Source organism: Notolabrus celidotus, chromosome 19 (assembly GCF_009762535.1).
Source record: "Notolabrus celidotus isolate fNotCel1 chromosome 19, fNotCel1.pri, whole genome shotgun sequence".
Classification (NCBI taxonomy): domain Eukaryota; kingdom Metazoa; phylum Chordata; class Actinopteri; order Labriformes; family Labridae; genus Notolabrus; species Notolabrus celidotus.
In genome coordinates, this window is record NC_048290.1 from 5904710 (window position 1) to 5924719 (window position 20010).

Here is a 20010-nt window from a genome sequence, read left to right on the forward strand (position 1 = left end):
ATGTATTGTCCCTCACTTTCGTTAATTATAACGGTTATTAATTTTTTCAGACCGAAGTCGGACATGTTAAGCCAACGGACAAATCATGACGTACTTCCTCTAAGTATCGGCTACGGGGAAAATAACATCGAAAGCTTCCCCAGCCTCAAACAGAAACATCAAATAATCAACGTCTTTACTAACTCTTACCACCGTCGACGAATTCATTGAGACACTCAACCCACCCAGCACAACATGGTATGAAGACAAAACGATTTTAATTTCATTCTATGAGTTTTTTCAGGCAATTTAACATAATGTGTTAGCATTAGCTTAGGTTCACATGTGGCGGAGTGACGTGCTGCTCTGCTGTAGTTTTGTTTATAGTGTTTTTATTGAAACTTTGTCACCTTATAAATATGAATACTGTTAGAATCAAGCTTTAAGAACATTTAAATTCATTGTTTGTGTGTTAATGTACCTATTTACCAACATTTTACTTTAGCTCGAGATGTTTTGAAGGCCGTTTAGTGTAGCATATGCGCACATCTACATTGAACTAACATGTTATTCAGTGTGTGCCATTAACGCACAATTTACATCAATCACAACACAAGTTATTTGAGTATATCATGACCATTTTAGGATTCCTGATAGTTTCATTAGACTTTTTTAATTGTAAATGTAGAAACTTTATATTTACAGACACATCCTGACTCCATATGTTGTAATGTCAAGTTGTATTTAAGGCAGTTTGCTCAGAAATTGGAGCTCTTGCTTGATGCAGTATTGCCAATGTGAATTATTCTGTCGATACTGATCAGTTAAATTGATTCAATGATTTGATAACATTGAATTAAAGGGATTAGAATGATCCATATCATGAATTTAGAGATAAGTGAACAATTATCTAAGTAAATAACATCTATTAAGTGAAGAATTGTCTACTTAAATGTCTGGTAGAGTGTAGTTTTACAATGGTAAACATGTTTGAGTTGGCATTTTAAATCATCTCTTATAGATCACAGGCCACTTACCTGAAAATAATAACATTGTTGTCATTGGAGGCTTGTGTTTACAAAAAAAATTAAAGAAGCCTGACAGTAAATGTAATAATGAATCAGTTTAACATTGTTGTTAAAACACCTCTTTGCAGCAGCCTCTGCAGTACATTCTTCTTGAAACATTAAAGAAATCTGTGCATTTCTTTCAGCTTCTATCTGGTTTAATTTTGCATGTTGTCTGCTTTCCCTTTATAGCCTCAGAACGAGCACATTGAGTTACATCGCAAGCGGCACGGCTACCGCCTCGACCACCATGAAAAGAAAAGGAAGAAGGAAAGCCGTGAGGCTCACGAGCGCTCCCACAAAGCCAGGAAGTTGATTGGTTTGAAGGCCAAACTGTACCACAAGCAGAGACATGCTGAGAAGATCCAGATGAAGAAGACGTAAGTGATGATAGATAAAAATAAATATAGACTTGATTTATCTTTGTGGATGCTGGCAGTGTTTAAAAACAAAGAACTGTCTAATAATTCTGACTTGTTTCTTTGTAGGCTCAAGATGCACGAGCAGAGGAAGACCAAACAGAAGAACGATGATAAGACACCAGAGGGAGCAGTGCCAGCATACCTGCTGGACAGAGAGGGACAGTCTCGTGCTAAGGTTCTGTCCAACATGATCAAACAGAAGAGGAAAGAAAAGGCTGTAAGTACCTGCTGAAACCTGCATTCTGGCAGCCTCCATTTAGGGGAGTTTGTCCAGTGAGAATCAAGGTTCACTGATCGGGAATCCATGTGTTTCATTTGTTATTTATGATAAGTAGATTATTTGACATAATGTTGTTTTGGTTGGATTTCAAACACAAATGTGATTTTTTTTTTGTGCAGGGTAAATGGGAGGTACCGCTGCCAAAGGTGCGAGCACAGGGAGAGACCGAAGTTCTTAAAGTCATCAAGACCGGAAAGAGGCAAAAGAAGGCCTGGAAGAGAATGGTCACCAAAGTTTGCTTCGTCGGCGACGGCTTCACCCGTAAACCTCCAAAGTATGAGCGTTTCATCAGACCCATGGTAAGAGAACAGTGTCTGCAGCATCTGAACGTGCATTCAAGATTTCTGCTCGGCAGTCAGATTAACTTGTGACGTCTCTCTCTTCTTCACACTTCAGGGTTTGCGTTTTAAGAAGGCTCACGTCACACATCCAGAGCTCAAAGCCACATTCTGCCTCCCCATCCTCGGCGTGAAGAAGAACCCCTCCTCACCTCTCTACACCTCCCTGGGAGTGATCACAAAAGGAACAGTCGTAGAGGTCAACGTCAGCGAGCTGGGCTTAGTAACACAAGGAGGAAAAGTTATCTGGGGTGAGCGCTCATCTATTGTTTATTGTTCAGTATCATCTATCGTTACTGTACCCTGCTTATGTATCTAATTCACATATCAAGCTTAAATGTTACTGCACAACACAAAACTGAAACTGTGGACAAAGACATGTCTGTGTGAAGACTGGAGATGTGATTATGTAACTAAATGATCTGTTTCTCCTCAGGTAAATACGCTCAGGTGACAAACAACCCAGAGAACGACGGCTGCATTAACGCGGTTCTGCTCGTGTAAGACTCTTGACCTTTATACAGACTGTGCCTGGTAACTCTACTTTTTACACGAGGAGTGTTGAAGACAACAAACAACACAGAGACGCAACAAGCAACCGCCTTCAAACAACAGGAATGGTGAGAAGATCACCCAGGTCGCACTTGGCAAAACATTTTTTGTAACGGGAGGATCTGAGGAAAAGAAAAGTGGTAATGACTTTGAAATGTGATATAAATAAACTTGATATAACACCAGATAATATGGGTTCTTGTCATTTTTTTTCATAGATGTAAAGTGTTCTCATGAAATATCCTTATAATAAGATTAGCTATACATGGATTAATTAAATGAAGGAAGTTAAGACAAGCAGGGCTTCTCATGAAGATCATGGTTTGAATGATCCTAACAAGTCAGCCAGGATTTAGATGTTTCATATCAAGTCATAGTTAAAACTGAAACACACCTAGCCTTGGGGCAGCAGTAGCTCAGTCCATAGGGACATACTGGTTCGAGTCCCAGTATGGACGAAGTTTGGCAAGTGGACTGGTGGCTGGAGAGGTGCTGGTTCACCTGCCTGGGCACTGCCGAGGTGCCCTTGAGCAAGGCACCGAACCCCCAACTGCTCGGGGTGCCCTGGTTGACGGCAGTATCCTCACTCTGACATCTCTCCCTAAGCATGTTCACTGCATGAGTGTGCATTTGTATGTATATACCAAAAAAACTATGTGTAGCATGTCCAAAATAGCATGAGTGAAAAAATTGAATTTCCCCCCTGGGGATCAATAAAGTACCTTTCTACAAAATAATGACCCTGCAAGATATATGACAGCATCTTTCAGATTCCTCTATCCTCTTTTAAGTTAAATTGATAAATGCATTGTATGCCTTGGAATAAGTTGTTGACATGTCTGTTATAAGTTACCTTAAATGTCTTTGTAACCTATCCCAGAGGTAGCAGTGCAAGGGGAAATAATCATACTTACTTCAGGTAGTAGTCTGGCTATACTAAGTAATAGTGAACTGTCTCCTTTGTAGTTATCTGGAGTGACTGTTGTCTCTATGTTGTGTTTTAGCAGACTCTCTTATTTAGATACACCCAGAAAACTTTGTAAACAATGAAATAATTAACAAATCAAATAATTTTGACTTCCAAAAAAAGACAGCTTGCAGATATTTGCACTTCACCTTCAACTATTTTTCTGTTCAGTTCTTCTGAAATAGTTCCATGTGCACATAAAACGTCCTCATTTCCGCATTAACCGTACTTCAGCTTAATGTTTAACTTCCGTGGCAGAAGTATAAAAAAATGTGGAAGCACCAACAACGTGAGATTACAACTCCTCTCTCTAGTTCAGTTTACCCTTGGACCTCAAACTGCACTTTGCGCTGTAGAGTTTTGCAAGCTATTTGATTGTTGCATAAGTTCTATTTCATCAAATTTCAACTGACGCTTTAGACTTTAGTCAGGTTTGCTACCTTAACGATCAGAATATTCACAGATTACAAGTGGAGCTCTTAAAATGTGCCAGAATTTAATCATTACTGATCATGGAATCAATTACTAATAGGCTTCAAATTATTGTTCTAACTGTATGCTATATGGATTTTGCTTCTAGTAATCTAGTATGTTTTGCTTTATGCTTTGGGGTGCATGTTTTATGGTGTAGGTACTACATGTTTCATTGACAGTAAAGCACTATTACAATAACAAATAGCTAAGCTACACTCACTTTAAAGAGCTGTTATCGTGCTTTTTCATATTTTACACACAAGTATTCGGTTAAAATGTTGGACGTCAATACTTAACATGGCCAAAGTTTCAAATTGTGAGGTAAAAGTGTGTGTCAAGAGTTATCCCAGGCTCCTCTGAACAGCTTGATTAAAAAGTCACAAGATTTATGTGAGTGGGACATGAGATTTGCTCAATCTGTGACATCACAGATTGGTGAATCTCGTTAAAACAGCACAATGAACCTGAAACGTACCAAATAGAAACGTCCTATGTTTTTTGTTGCTGGGGATTTTTTGGGTCCCTTTCCAAACTTTAAGGGTCAGATTTGTGGTCCAAAATGTACAGCCATACTTCATAATTTATGATTTTATATAGAGAAATGCAACTTTGTAACATGGCAGCAGTGGGGGAGGCTTCTGGAGTGCTGGGTTCCAGTAGCTGAAATGAAGCATGTCAGACAGAGGCTGAAATAAGGGTTTTCTAAGACACTGATCTGAGAGAACTAAAGAAGTCTAAGCTGTACAAAGCCTTCAGACGGACAACATAAAGCCTGAAAATGAGCATACGACTTCTTCTGTAATTAAGAGTCAAACTGTCACTGTGAGGTGCACTGCTTTAGCTCAGTTGGTTGGGTGGGTGCCCCATATATAGAAGCTGCACTGGTGGTAGAATCTATTCCTGGTCCTGACATGATTTGGTGCATGTCATCCCTCACTCTTCCCACATTTCTTGTCCCTCTCTCAAGCTGTCCTACCAAATAAAGGCAAAACACTCCCAACAATAATCCTGCTGTTAAAGAAACATGCTAGCTTCAACACATGTCTTTTTATTATAATGTATGGGAGAGAAAAAAGTCGACAACTATTGAGTAGTAACCTTATTTCTATGGAGGAGTGACACCTACAGGGTGCAGCACTGAGGCTTGTTAGAGTCAGTTTCTTTCAAACAGCTCATTAGGATGTACCTTCTATCTGTCTCCCTTCATGCTTACACCTGAATTAAAAAATGCATCAGAAACGACGACACTTCAGGAAAAATGTAAAATTTTATTTTGTGATTTCTTTTCTTTTCTGTGTTTACAGCTGAAGATGTTCACCAACATGTTTCTTTTCCATCCACACAAACAGTCTCCCTTCACACTCTCTCTTTAGATCTTTCACAAACACGCCGACTTAGTGTTGAAGGTTCATAACATTTTTGTGACAATTACAAAACCTGACATCAATGAGCAGATACAGACGAACAAGTCCTTTCAAGTGAATGTTGGGTAAGATTTATATGACTCAGCATTTCCATACACACATCTTGTTTTTCAGGTTACTGTATTTTAAAGACGCCATGTTTCAAATTAAACAGAGTGTGTGGTCAGCCACTCTGTTACCTAACACATCTATCATTTTCAATTTAAAAAATTGGTAAAAATTTCATTTGAGTGTTAAGAGGATTTAATCCTGAGTATGTACACAGTGTCCAAACGCAGCTACAGCCAAGTTTCTATGAGGTGTAAAAAACCATAAGGCAAAATTATTAAGCAGACATTTCTCTTTGAGTACACTCATACTCATGGAAAATAATAGTGTGTATGTAAATCATAAATAATCTTTTTTTTTTAAAGCTCCCATGAGGACTTTTCAGCTGGTAATGAAACAGACTAAAGTCAATGTCTCTATATGACCTACGAAAGCAAACAAGTCCATAAGAGAGTAGATTGATTGTTCCTAAATACTTATTTTAAACAATTGAAGCCTCGACCACGGGGTAGGTGTCCGACAATGTGAGATTATTTCCACGCCTCTCACTATAAATTAAATAAAGGACATTAAAAAGAAACATTACCTACATGTGTACAAGACGGCAAAGAGATTCATCTTCCCGTTTTGTCCAGAGGGGGCGCCAAACTCCACATGACTTCAACGTTCCTCAGAGGAGCTTTAATGTGACGTTAACCAAGTAAGAAAACATAAAAGGCTTAAGATGATGTTCTTCCATTACATATGAACAGAGTAAGGCTGTGGGAGCGATGATGCTAACCATCAATAACACTTGTTTAAAAACAGTTAATTTCACATTCCTCTGACATCAATCAATAATAAGGAGGATGAAGAGTTGTTTTTTTTTTTACCTCCAAACATATTCTTAGAGGATCTCTTAGTCGTAATGTTTTTGGTATTAGCATGCCATTAATTTTTTAGTACTGCCCTTGTGGTTGTTTTCTGCTGTGTAATTGGCAATAGTTTAAATTCTACACTTAAATATGGCGTTCTGCATTTTGTAACTTTGACTTTGTTCATACAAAGGACAAGTGTAAAGACCTTGGATATAATAAAAACAAAAAGGAAATCGGGATAAAAATTAAGGCAGGGTGTTTCCACATTAGAAAACAAAAGCACATGGACAGTGAAATTCAGAGTCTCACTGTGGAAGGACACCTCAGGAGTACAAAAACCGTCTCAGACTCTTTGTGCGGGAACACAAAAGCCTCGTAATCAGTCGGACAGGATAGCGTTTCCAGTCTTATTATTTTTTCATTCCACTGGCACGGCGCTCTTTCTTCATCCTCATCATTCAGTGTAAGTGAGATGCAAACCTCCACCTGACCTCAAGGTCCTCAAGGTCACACCGATTAAACCTCTGCAGAGAGCTCTACAGAGTCCAGTCAGCTGGACTTCCTCTTAAGTCATTAAGCCGAGGATGTTCATTTTTTAAAAAGTGCACATAGTGCTCGACTGTGGCGTCCGTGAGGCGCTGGCATTATGTGTAGTAGTCCAACTTGCTCCCTATCGTCTTGCAGCCTTTGACGGAGAACACTCTATCTGCTTTAGGGAAGTAGACTAAATCTTTGGCCAGCTGTTCGGCCAGGTTCTGATCCGGCTGCCGCTCTGCTGCTATCATCTCGGCCATGGCGCACTGCACGACGTGACGGTACTCCAGAGGCAGGAACGGGACGAAGAAGTCCACCAGGTTCTTGTCGATCAAGCTTGTGTGCCACAGGCCACCTTGAGGAGGAGGAAGAAGAGAGGAGTCAGAGCTAGACACTGATCTCAATGAACACAGCAGCACTAAAAAGCATGTTCTCTTCATTGATACTCACTCTTCTTGTTGTTGAACACTGAGAGAGAAAGCTCCGTTTCCAGGTCTCTGAGCTGGATCTCTTCTCGATCTCGTCCTCCTCTCCAGAAGTCCAAAGCCTTTTGGACGATGCTGTCCCCTCCAGCGTTGCTGAGAAGATGAGCAGAAACATTAGAGTTAACCTGATTGTATGTTGTTACCACAGTTTGGCTGCAGCAGCGAGGTAAGAAAGTGGCCCTGTGCTGCTCTTTAGTTAGTGACGATGTGGTTCTCTACCCACTTGTCTCTCCTAAAACAGCAGCAGGTGCTCTTCTCTATGGACATGTAAGGGCTGATTTTTGAGCAGTTAGAGGCATGTCGGTAGAGAAAGGCACACACGGTGACATGGGCACAGCAGGCCATCGGGCACTTTTGGATCTTGCTGTCGCCCCAGTTTGGGTCCCAAGATTTACGTGAGCGGGACACGAGGTGTGTCACTGAGTCCTCAGTTAGGAGATATTATTAGGCTGATTTGTGCCTGGCACGGACATCGGTATCAACATGTGTGCTCTCAAATGATTCCCACAACTATGATCTTGAGTAGACAATGACCCAGAGCACCACTTTATAACTGAATACATCTCAACTAAGTGCAGTAAAAGCATCCCAGATGTTCATCTCCCTGCCCTGCCCTTACCTGAGGAAGATGAAGATAGCTTTCCGGTAAGACACTCCATCCAACTTGTCGTAGTAGTCCAAGTATGGCTTTATCCCGTCAATCAAGCCCGGGTGCATCTGGTCCATCTCATCAAAGATGAACATGGAGTGTGCACAGTTGGTAACATTTCCTTTGATCCACTGCTGCAGCTGAGACTAAGGGGAAACAGTGACACATCCATGTTGAAGCTGAGGAAGTAATTTCATTCATATGTAGAAACATCTAGTTCTGTGTACACACACCTTGTAGGTTTCCAGCTGACTTGCGTGTGGAAAGTGAAGCTCCGATGTGAAAACATGAACAAAGTTGCTGTCCATCCCCTCTTTGTAGATGCTGTCAGCAATCAGCTGACTGACAAAGTTCTTCCCTGTGCCGGTCCAGCCGTGCAGAGAGAGCACCAGGGGCTTCTTGGGGTTGCTGTTGCTCATGAATCCGTTCACGGCTCTCAGGATGATGCGTGACGCAATGTGCTGTCCGATGAGTTTTCTCTCTAGGTCGGCCTTGAGACCTACGGAGGGGACGGCAAGACGTCAGGATCAGTGGCTTTAAATATCAGTGAAGTTTGTCCAAACCAAAAGACAAAGTGTTACTCTAATAAAGTATTCATTTCAGACCCTAATCATTTTCCCATTGGTTTACATTCATTACTAGTGTGCACATGCTACTAAAAATGTTATGAACAATCTTGTTTTCATCAAACTTGTAGTTTTCAGGAAGAATTTGCCCTTGGTGAAAGGTTAACGTCAGTGAAAGAGAAACCAGCAACCATTCAGACATGATTGTTTTTAGTGAGCAAGGGTTTGGTCCGGATGTTTGAGGATGAGCTGCTCTTCTTGTTTGCTTTAGGTCAGGGCGGGGTTCCCAAACTTTTCAGCCCGCGACCTCCAAAATATAGGTGCCAAAGACTTGTGATCCCCACTGTCCCTCAAAAGGGATTAAATGTTGCTTCATACTACAAAATGAGTTTACCTACATGCACAGGTAGGTGTGTCCCCTGTGCTGCTGGGAATTAACCTGCTGCTACTGAGCCTTTTGTTAATTAACTGTTAGCTAACCCTAACTTTAGGAGTCATCTGGCAACAAAGAAAGGCAGTAAAACTAATGAAATATACTTATTTGCAGGGTTTTATTTCAAATTAAACTACTATTATTGTCTATATTTTTACAATAATGGATAAAATAAGCAAATTTAGATTACTTAAAAAAAAAAAACTTCTAGAAGACATCCCCAGTGGATCCCGACCCACACTTTGGGAACCCCTGCTTTAAGTAACAGTAAACTTAATATCTGTAGAAGCCTCATAAGTTTGTTTTTATATTGCAGGTCATACAAATGTGCCATTGCAGACGCCTGTCAGCAAAGTTAGCGGGCATCATTTATAATTTTAAACTAAATTTGTATGAAAGATTTTACACAACAACAAACAGTTTAATTTAGTCAGAATGTGTGTTATTTGCAGCTCTATTTATACAGACATATGTTTTATAATTATAGGCGTCTGCACCACTGCAATGAAGTAATATAAAAATGTAATTAGCTTTAACTAAATCTAAAGAAATAGAGTTGATAAAGTTGACTTGTGCTCATTTTTATGATCAAGTAACCACACAGACAGACCACTTTCGATTTCTGTAAACGGTCCCTCTCACCACCCTAAAATATACTACATTGTTTACAAGTCACCAGTGCCTCCATTTATCAATCCTGCATGTCCTCACCTGTTGCATTGAAGGTGATCCATTTCGGACTGCAGCTTTCGTGTAAATAATTATAGATCTGTCGTCCCAGTGAGGCACCGATGCCCAGCACCACTGTTGTTGTGATCGGATCAAATGCATTAACCAGAACACCGGCTGTCAGAAAAACGTGCACCAGCAGATATAAGTGTGCTACTTTCATGGTCGAAAACACTTCTTTAATGACATCAGTCCTTTTTAAAAACAAGTGAAACACGGTGTAAAAACCGCGCTACATCAGGAGGCTAGCTAGATAGCTACCGCTCTATGAATGTACAACGGGGAACTTCCGCATACGTCATAACAACGCGACAACATTCAGTGAGCTGCGTTCAGGAACAAAACAAATAGTTTGTCACTTTTTTTTCTTCCCTTTAAACAGTTACACCATGCTTTTCTCAACACTATAAGCACAAAACTTAATTTTCCAACTACAATCACCAAATCTCTGACTCTTCCTGCAAAACCAAACAATCAGATCATAACCCAAGTCAATCAAAATTAAAAACAAACTGAGCAATCATTACACACTACATGAAAAATTGAAAATAATGCTCAGGACATAAAGCTGCAGAAATAATGTTTAGTGTTCACAGTAGGCTACATGAATGTAGCACCTGTATACAGTCCAAATAAAGTGACAACAAATATAAATGAGAAGAACATGGTCTATTTCATCAGAAGTTACTGTTCTTTGTCTTTCTCAAATTCGCTCCCCTCCTCTTCCTCCTCGACCCCCTCTTACACACTCTTCCTCTGCCTCTCAGATTATTTCTGTCCATTGTACAACCTTCAACAACCAGTGCTCTCTGAACTGGCCTATATTGGTTTCCTCTCATCATCAGCCACAAGCTTGATCAGTTTTGAGTGGTTGTGTTTAAGCTGTGACACCTGTGCTTCAAATGTGTTTACCTTTTGCTATCTGTGCTTACCATGATGCAACACAAGTGCATCACAGTGCAACATGTGTTTTAGTGAGTGGGAATGTGTTTGCAAGTTGTGTCTAACCAGGTGAAAAGTGCTGATGGTTTTGCCAAAAGAGTGACTGATTCAATACATGGGTTCAGGCCACTAAGTAATTGGGTTCAGACAATAAGGTTTAGTGTTTTAGCAACTGAGAAAGACTGTAATGCTCTTTGCTTTGCCCTGCAGATAGGACCAAAAGGCTTCGTTCAACACAACACCAGACACGTGATGCTGATTCGTGTCTATGGCTTCTTGGGTAACATTAAAAAGGTTAGGTTTGTATTTAAATACTATGTAAAAACTGTGTTTATAGTCTGAAGTACGGTGGCCCTGAAGTGCAAATCACAACGGCAAATCAGAAAACACTAAGACATTAACCAAACCGGAGTGTTTTTTGATTTGCCGCAGTGTTTCCTGATTTGCCGATTTGCCGTAGTGTTTCCTGATTTGCTGTAATGATTTCTGATTTGCCGATTTGCAGTAGTGTTTTTTGATTTGCCGTAGTGTTTTCTGATTTGCCAATTTGCCGTAGTGTTTCCTGATTTGCCGATTTGCCGTGGTGTTTCCTGATTTGCTGTAATGATTTCTGATTTGCCGATTTGCAGTAGTGTTTTTTGATTTGCCGTTGGCATTTGCACTTCAGGGCCACCGTACTGAAGCCTTCAATAAGTCATCTAGTCCTGGATTTCCCAAATCTGAAAATCATTCTCTCTAGTCTGTAGACCAGATATGAGAAGTCTAGGTATTATAGTTCTGGAACAGGACCTGGTCCAATGTGGTCTAGACAGATTTTAAAAAATTAAAACCACAATTTCTTACATTTTCACAAATAGAATTAAGCTTTCACCAATTGATCATGAGTTGCAAGAGTCTGTAGATTCTTTCAGATGATCTAGTCCAGATGTGTCAGGTCTAGGTACACTGGTTTTGGATCAGGACCAGGACCTTGTTTCCTCTCTGTAACAACCGAATCAGAGGCTACGAATAAGATGCTAACTTCAACGTCATGTGACTAGTTTGAGAGGAGATATCACACACCTTTGTAAACAACAATGCAATAGAAGATACAGCTCTGCAAACAGTTAGCAAATACCTGGTACAAGCCACCAACAGGTGAGAGGGTCAGGACATCACAAACAGTCATTGCAGGGTGAGTGTGTGTTAGCTGTGTTACCTGTTCTGTTAAAGGAGATCCACTCGGGTCGACAGCACTCTCTGAAGTAGTAGAAGATGTTCTGGTAGCTGGCGAGGAACCCGGTCAGAGCTGCAGCCATGCCCACAGCTATACTGGTGCTGATGGGCTCGATAGCCTCCGTCATACCGGAGCAGATCAGCATCCACAGCAGCAGGACGTGGCTCTTCCTCGGCTTCATCTCGCACTGATGTGGGGTGATAACCAACCTTAGTTAAAATGAAGGTAAACAAAAGAAGAACCTCGTGCCTGTTGGGGGTTTTAAACTATCAGCTAAAGTGGACCGAGTCAACAGACTGGAGCGACAACTAGCGGTTGTGAAGGAAGAACGTACTGCGTGGTTGCCAAGCTCACATGGAGGCGTGATGACGTCAGAGTCCAAAGGTGAAATTCAGGAAATGAACCCCGAAGTCGTCCAGGTGGGTCACACGTGTTTATTGAACTGGTATTTTCACACTACTTCAAAATGTTACAAGGCATACATTACAATTCTTCCATATTAAGAAAGTTGATTGAAGCAACAAATAATGACTTACCTTTGTTTAATTAATATCAGTATTTAATATTTACACTGTCCAAAATGTGTCTCAAAATAGTTATTTTCATTAAACATTTGGTCTTTTAAGTAAATTAATTCAAGATTTGAAAACACAGAGGTTAATTATCAGTATTTATAAAGAGATAGACCTATATTATATCACATTCTTCCTGCAGTGGTCAGACCCTATAATCAATAATATATATATATATATATATATATGTATACATATATGTGTGTGTGTGTGTGTGTGTGTGATTTTAAGATATGCTCATCTTTTACCTCTTTAGTTTTGATTTTAATTCTAATAGCTAATAACTTTTTAATAATTGTTCATTTATAGGCTCTTGTTTGCTTTATATATTTCTTTTGCACTTTGTCTACTCTGTTACAGTAACACTTGAATTTCCCCGTGTGGGATGAGTAAAGGAATCTCTTATCTTATCTTACAGTTGTGCTCATATGTTTACATACCCTGGCAGAATTTGTGATTTTTTTGGGGGGCCATTTTTAAGAGAATATTAATGATAAGAGAAAAAAATGTATTTTCATTCATAGTTAGTGGTTGGGTACAGCAATTTTTTTATCAAACAACTGCGTTTAGTCTTTTTATGTAATAAAGACAACAGAAACTACCCAAGAAATCATAAATTCTCCCAGGGTATGTAAACTTATGAGCATAACTGTACATATACAATACTCAATACCTCATGTGAAATATTGTCATTTAATCCATAACAAGTGGTGAACAGTAACAAAGTCAATTTACTTGAGTACTGTACTTTGCTTTGAAGTCAGCTCATGAATTTCCTTCTCTTTTCTGAAATCTGATCCCTAAACTGTAAAATGTGTTTGTGTAGTTCTGTTTGTCTCAGTGGTTTAGCCGTACCTGTATATCATGCGTCTCCACTGTTGAAGGTGGAGCAAACACAGAGCAAATTTCACTCAGATTCAATAATGATGGCTATAATTCTCCACCTGAGCACCCATGGTCGTATCTTCAGCCCGTGTTAGAGGTTTTTGAAATGAAGAATGATACGTATCATTTGAAATGTTCTCCATGTTTCCCACTCTGCCCAAACATACAAAAAGTCAGAGTCCAACCTGAGAAAGTGTGTTGAGCTACGTAACATTTGTTTCATTCCAAATGAACATTTCAATCTAAGTTGTCTGTGCTTGAGTAACTTAGTGTCTGTTTTTATTCCATGGTATAGTTTTTAGAGATTTCAAGTAATGGTTTCTAAATAAACATGATGTAACCGAATGTACTTCTATGTATTCTTGACTGCACTCATGTATCGTGAAAATACAACATATTGAGATATTTTAAAAAGTACTTTGAATACTTCAGTATTTTTAAAAGCAAGTACTTCAGTACTTTAACTCAAGTAATAATTTGACAGAGCAACTTTCACTTGTATTGGAGTAATATTTGACATGGAGTATCTATACTTTGACTTAAGAAATGAAGCTGTGTACTTTGTCCACCACTAATTTATGTCTTTGAATATTACTTTTATACTTCTTTGTACTTAGAATTTTTAAATTTAGGTTTCTATATTTTTTGTCCCTACTGTCTTGTTGTTAAGGCCCGGTGTCCCAATCACCATGTCAAATTCCTTGTGTGTGTGAGCTCACTTGGAAATAAAGCTTTCTTGATTCTTGACATTCATACCTATGCAACCTGCTGTATCAAAATAACAGAAGGGTATGCTTAATATGGAGCATGAGAGGTCAGTATAAAACCAAAGCATCAAACCTGCCACTAGAGGGCAGCTCTACACCACAGATGAAGGTTTGTATGGAGGGCAATAACATTAATAAAACAGCATAAAAGTGGTACTATAATTCTAATTCATTCACCTGGGGTAATCATATTGTAGTTTACACATGCTGTAGAGATGCTAATATATTATTGATTTAATTATTATCGTCCAGCTGTTGCCTTGCGACATATAATACAAGAAAATAAATGTTCCAGTGTTGAAAAAATATGACACATGGAATTAATGCTAATTCATGTCAGGTCTTGTTTTTGATTCCAATGGTGCCTCATGGAAGTGTTATACTAAAGAGAACAGTTATCAAGTAAGAAAAATAAACATTATTGACTTTGCGTTTATCGTCACTGAATCAATGATCTTGTTTCCTTCGAGAGAACTGAGTTTTTGACATGTTCTGTAAACAACATAATCAGAAACTGAAATATTTGTGTTAAGACTGTTTTGTTACTGATCATAAATTATGTATTTTTAACCCAAAGCATTTGTCTTGGAATGACATGTTGACAAGGACCTGTACAGGACTATTTGTACACATACCAGATTCTCACAAAGGTATGACTCTCTGAGGTTTTAAATCTTCTCAGAGCAAAGGGGAGCATTATAGCTTTGACATTTCTAATTCATAGCTGGCCAAATAGAACTCTTGACCTAGTTTATATTTGGGAGATTTGTCATCTGAGAGAGCCTGTGCAGGGGCAAGAACTGCTGCTTTGGCCTTCAAAGCCCTTTGAGACAATGTATGCAACTCTGGGCTATAAATACTGTAAACTTGTCATGACTTGGCTTGATGTATTTGAAATGGCAGATTTAACATTTTCTGGAAATGTTTTGTCAACATCAGATGAGGCACTCTTTCCTTTGTGCTCTAAGGTCATCCTCCCAATGAACCCCTTTTACCTTTTCTTACCTTACTGAATATTTATGTTTGTACTCTCTGCATTAGCCTCTACTATAGGAGAGCAGGGTTTATAGATACCAAATGTTTCCTCTTGTACCTTGCCCTTTTCGTAGCGTCTGTGACACACTGAAGTTTGACCAGGTTAGAGTTCATGATATAGCTCACATACATTAAATGACAATGTTCTTCTTAGGTGCTTCCCATATTTTATAAAACACCAAATAACAAAGCAAGTTGTGAAAGTGCAGTACATAAAGTAAAGTGATAATTCAAATCAGGCTGCTGACACTTTCCTCCAAAGGAATCACGACGCTCCTGGTCCAGGATGGTAAGCCATAAATGTGTCATCACAGACCGTCTCAAGAGGCTCAAGTCAAACAAAGGGCCTTCGTTTTTCTGCTGCTGCTGTTGCTTGTGATTCTCCTTCCTCTCTTCCAGCCTGTCACTGTCGCGACATGTCCTTCCTGTTGTGGATGGGGTCAGTCAGATGGTGTTCTTGTGTTCCAGAATCAGTTCCCTTCCTTGTGTTTGCTCTTCAGGGAGGGAGAGGGAAAGGAAAAGACAGCAAGGGGGCCGTGACTTCTGATGAAGCCCAGACTCCCTCGTGGACGCAGATAACTGCAAGAGAACTGGAGCGATGTGAGCATACTTTGACAATGCTGTGAAAGTTTTGAAAAAGACAAGCAAAGGCAGTCCAACATTCTCTCTGTTGTCCCTGTTTACATCTGTTAAAGACACACAGGAGCCAGATTTCTTGTTTCTTCCCAATAAATTCACTGACTTAAACATCATTTCAAGATGAAATACAAAAAATTTCATTTCATGTTCATGCAAGTCAAATAGTCAGAGATCACCAAAGACTGCAGGGTTTCTCCTCTGAGGACCATGAATGTAAAAACCATCCAATACTAGATATTTCACCGCAAAAATGAAACATTTCTATCTCATGTTGATGGAGAAGCAAAAAGTCAGAGGATCATCCAACCTTAAGGGGTTCATCCTCTGAGTATCATGCATTTTGTGCCCAAACAAATGGAAATACATCCAGTTGTTGGCAAATTTCCCCCCTGAATTTCCCTGTGGAAGGATTAAGTATCTGCCTGTCTAAATGTGCATACCATGTTGAATATGGCACAAATACACCTGAAGAGTTCAACAAAGAATGTAGGGTCTATCATCTGAGGACTATTAATGGTAAAAAATAAAGCTTTTTGAAGGATTTTACCAAAACCCCAAAAGTGTATCTTATTTTGGGACAAGAAAAATAGTCACAAGGTTAATAAAGACATCAGGATTCATCTTCAGGGAACCATGAATCTTTTAGAAAAGGAGTAATGGCAATCAATTAAGAAGTTGATTGCCAAAATTTCAGTTTTCACTTCATGTTGATGCAAGACTAGAAATCAGAAGATCACCAAGACACCGTAGTGGTGTTTATCCTCAGAGGACCATGAATGTCAAACCCTCCAATACTTGATCATTTACTGAATGACAAAACCTGGACACCCATCAATGTCCCCATCATTTTGCTGCAAATGGAAAGATAAAGGATTAGCACATCCAGTAGGATTCATCTTCAGGGAACCATGAATCTTTTAGAAAAGGAGTAATGGTAATCGATTAAGAAGTTGATTGCCAATATTTCACTTTTCTCTTCATGTTGATGCAAGACTGGAAATCAGAAGATCACCAAAAGACTGTAGTGTTGTTTTGATCCTCTGAGGACCATGAATGTCAAACCCTCCAATACTTGATATAAAAATATACTAAATGACTAAACCTGGTCACTCATTCATTTCCCAAACATTTTGCCGCAAATGGGAAATTCAGATGATTACCACAGCCAAATAATATTCAACTCATTTCAATTCAAAATGAAAGTTAATCAAGTCACCACTGACAGTGGGGTTTATCCTCTGGAGATCATGAACGCCTGTTCAAGACCTTTTTCAAACACCATTTTCCAAGTGTGCTTTTGATGCTTTCTTGGAACACTTGTTTCTGAAGCTGAATAAAACAACTCAGAGTAAAATGTTAAAATGCATCAACAGCTGTTTGTATTTTTAGCCATGTTGGAGTCGCCAGTGTAGTTTGAGTTTTTCTGTATTGTGATTGTAGTGTTACGTAACAGGATTTTCCGCACCACTAACCCCGGGGCCTGATGAGCCTGGGCATCTTCTCAATAGTCATCAAGGAGGAAAGAAAAAGTTTTTCTTGCAGATTAAAAAAAGCAACTCACAGTGGAAGTTTGACAACTCTGACATAGCAAAATATTTAACTTGTATACAGACGTTTAAGCACATAGTTACCAGTTGGGAAACTCATCTATCAGAGCCTGACTAGAGGTCTTTTCTTCTCTTTTAATCCCCCTAATTTCTCCAGTGCTGCTTCGTTCAGTGGCTACAGAATTGACGAGGGCACTTGTGGAGGAGTTGGACCTTTGAAGAGGAAACAAAGGGAACAGGTCGGCCTCTGATCTCAGTATAAACAGAGGGCAATACCCCCAAACACAGACCCCCCGGCCCTACTACACTCTCTGCACCTCGAGCAACTCTTGCCTTTACCCCCACTCTGTGTTATCCAGGCTGGGTGGCCACTTAAAGAATCAGACCCGGGGACCAAAGCACATTCCTGTGAAGTCAAGAGAAAGAGGAGCTGCAGGGAGAACATTAGAGATTTGATAAAGAGAATATACTGTTTACATATAGACACATACATTAAGCAAAGAATTGTTGTTTTATATTATGTATATGTGCTCACCATGAACACCAGGGGGGGCTCACTCCTTTGGACAGCCAACTGAATTCTCCTAACAGTGCAAAATTGATGCTTTTTGGGAAGTGCAGAGTACACAAGTAACTGAATTACAGTAACTGTAAAAGCTTTCACCACTGTGGTAATGGAAGGGAAACAATAACTGCAAATGATGCCAAATCATGTTGAAAAGGTCACTTTGAAAAAAGTTTATGACCCAATTTTTCTGATAAAACGAGCTTGTGGTCAAAAATGTATTTTTCTGTCAGCGACCCTCCCCTCAGATTTCTGTCTCAATGTTATGTTTGCCTCTCTGAGATTATGCTGCATCAACAGCATTCTGTGATTCCCTTTAATGCAACAGCTGAATAGTAAATAAACTGAATATTGCACAGAAAAAATAGTGTGCATCTTGTGGTGTTACCAGTAAAAGTATAGGGCTTAAAACCTGGGATCTTGTGATTTGTATACATTGCAGAGAAGGTTACTTTCTTTTTTATCTTTCTTGCACTTTAAAGCTTTTCAAAGACAAACCTCTGTATAAAAAAATGATTGCTGCAGAAAGTTACTTGGTATACTTGCTCAAGTCCTGTGTATAGTACTGTACTGCTACAAAACTAAAGGGTTTTTGCAGAGCGGACCCCCTTCTGGCACCCCCTGCCAAAGAAGCTGAAACTTGAGGAATCTAGATGTCATGTGTGTTCATGTCTTGTCTGTTATTTTTATTATCTTGAATAATTTATTGGCAGTGGTACTCCATGGCGACCTGTTCAGGGTTTACCCTATCTGTTGCATGAATTGAGCTTGGGTTGGCTCAAGCTTTTAGCTTGCCTGTGTATATTTCTTGCAGGACGCAGTTAACTGGTTGCAAAAATGACCCTCCCTCTCACTTGCTTTTTACCCTATTTAATATACACTACCAGTCAAAAGTTTTGAAACACCTTCTCATTGAAGGGTTTGTATCTATTTTAATGATTTGAAACACTGTAGATTAAAACCAAAGACATCAAAACTATGAAAGAACATATATGGAATTATTTAATTCACAAAAAAGTGTTAAACAAAGCAGAATATGTTTTATATTTTAGATTCTGTAAAGTAGCCCCCTTTTTCCTTCATGATAGCTTTGCACACTTTTGGTATTCTCTCAGTCTGCTTCATGAAGTGGTCTCCTGGAATGGTTTCTAATTAACATGAGACTTGTCAAGAGTTCATTTGTAGAATGACTTGCCTTCTTAATGTGTTTGAGACCATCTGCTGTGTTGATCAGAGGTAGGGTTAGTACACAATGGATAGCCCTGTTTGACGACTGTTGTAATCCATATAATGGCAAAACCAGATTATTTCATAGTTTTGATGTCTTCAGTATTAATCTACAATGTTTTAAATAATCAAATAAATTAAAACCATTGAATGAGAAGGTGTGTCCAAACTTTTGACTTATAGTGTATATTGTTTATCATCTCAATTGCTTGTCCAAAGTCATTGTCAACACACTGTGGAGGTCATTTAGAAATAAGAATCCCCTTTAGAATAAAACAAGGTTGCTATCAAATGAGCTCAAATAAAGATCAAGGCTTACCAAAGTGTTTCTGCTCTCTTGTTAAAATATGACTATTTTCTGGCAAATAGAGAAAAAAAGCAACAGGAGGCTTTAATACGTAGTCCACCAGTGTATTTTTGACATCATGGTCGCAAAAGAACGGCGGGTGTAGGTATTTATAGACTTGGGAATAAGAATGAGCTGACACCAACTCTAATACCAAGAAAACAAATGTTGTCGTTGAGGTAAGAACATATATTAAGTGTTTTTTATGAATTCAGGGAGGTTGAACATACTGCATAGTTTAAGTTATATTACCTGTTTTCACACGCCGTGTCTGTCATCTAAAATAGATGGCGGTCATTGAGGGTTCTTGTTTTGCTTACCAATGGATTCTCGCCACATGGTAGACCTGTTATAGCCCGTTTAAAATATGGTACAAATCACCCCAAACACTGGATCATTCTTCACCCAGGGAACCCAAAACAACTGAGTGAGCTTTCGCTCTGTTCTCAGGTTTATATCACAGAG

General features: G+C 39.2%; 2 protein-coding genes and 1 long non-coding RNA gene across 4 annotated transcripts; 2 read left to right on the plus strand and 1 right to left on the minus strand.

Moving 5' to 3' along the window:
- The first annotated feature begins 87 nt into the window (after positions 1-87).
- Positions 88-2825, plus strand: nsa2 (NSA2 ribosome biogenesis homolog (S. cerevisiae)). Its single transcript, XM_034710309.1, has 6 exons — positions 88-237; positions 1239-1426; positions 1535-1685; positions 1868-2047; positions 2145-2337; positions 2523-2825. The coding sequence occupies exons 1-6, from the start codon at positions 235-237 to the stop codon at positions 2588-2590; spliced, it is 783 nt and encodes a 260-aa protein (XP_034566200.1). The 5' UTR covers positions 88-234; the 3' UTR covers positions 2591-2825.
- Positions 2826-5329: 2504 nt separating this feature from the next.
- tor1 (torsin family 1) lies at positions 5330-12319 on the minus strand. 2 transcript variants are annotated; one of them, XM_034709069.1, is made up of 5 exons: positions 11945-12319; positions 8310-8575; positions 8047-8222; positions 7393-7520; positions 5330-7297 (listed from the first exon to the last, which is right to left on the minus strand). In XM_034709069.1, the coding sequence occupies exons 1-5, from the start codon at positions 12141-12143 to the stop codon at positions 7053-7055; spliced, it is 1014 nt and encodes a 337-aa protein (XP_034564960.1). In that variant the 5' UTR covers positions 12144-12319; the 3' UTR covers positions 5330-7052. The 2 variants fall into 2 exon arrangements, with proteins under 2 accessions (XP_034564960.1, XP_034564961.1); XM_034709070.1 differs by lacking the exon at positions 11945-12319 and adding an exon at positions 9787-10100.
- Positions 11900-18721, plus strand: LOC117830799. Its single transcript, XR_004634847.1, has 3 exons — positions 11900-12381; positions 15722-15821; positions 17565-18721. It is a non-coding gene; the product is annotated as an uncharacterized LOC117830799 (long non-coding RNA).
- The last annotated feature ends 1289 nt before the right edge of the window (positions 18722-20010 follow it).

Coding starts and splice junctions, on each gene's coding strand:
- tor1 (XM_034709069.1), bottom strand. CDS start 12,143: ATGAAGCCGAGGAAGAGCCACGTCCTGCTGCTGTGGATGCTGATCTGC. Junction 7,521..8,046: donor GCTATCTTCATCTTCCTCAG/GTAAGGGCAGGG, acceptor TCATCTTCTCAG/CAACGCTGGAGGGGACAGCA. Junction 7,298..7,392: donor AGTGTTCAACAACAAGAAGA/GTGAGTATCAAT, acceptor CTCCTCCTCAAG/GTGGCCTGTGGCACACAAGC.
- nsa2 (XM_034710309.1), top strand. Junction 1,427..1,534: donor AAGATCCAGATGAAGAAGAC/GTAAGTGATGAT, acceptor GTTTCTTTGTAG/GCTCAAGATGCACGAGCAGA. Junction 1,686..1,867: donor AGAAGAGGAAAGAAAAGGCT/GTAAGTACCTGC, acceptor TTTTTTGTGCAG/GGTAAATGGGAGGTACCGCT.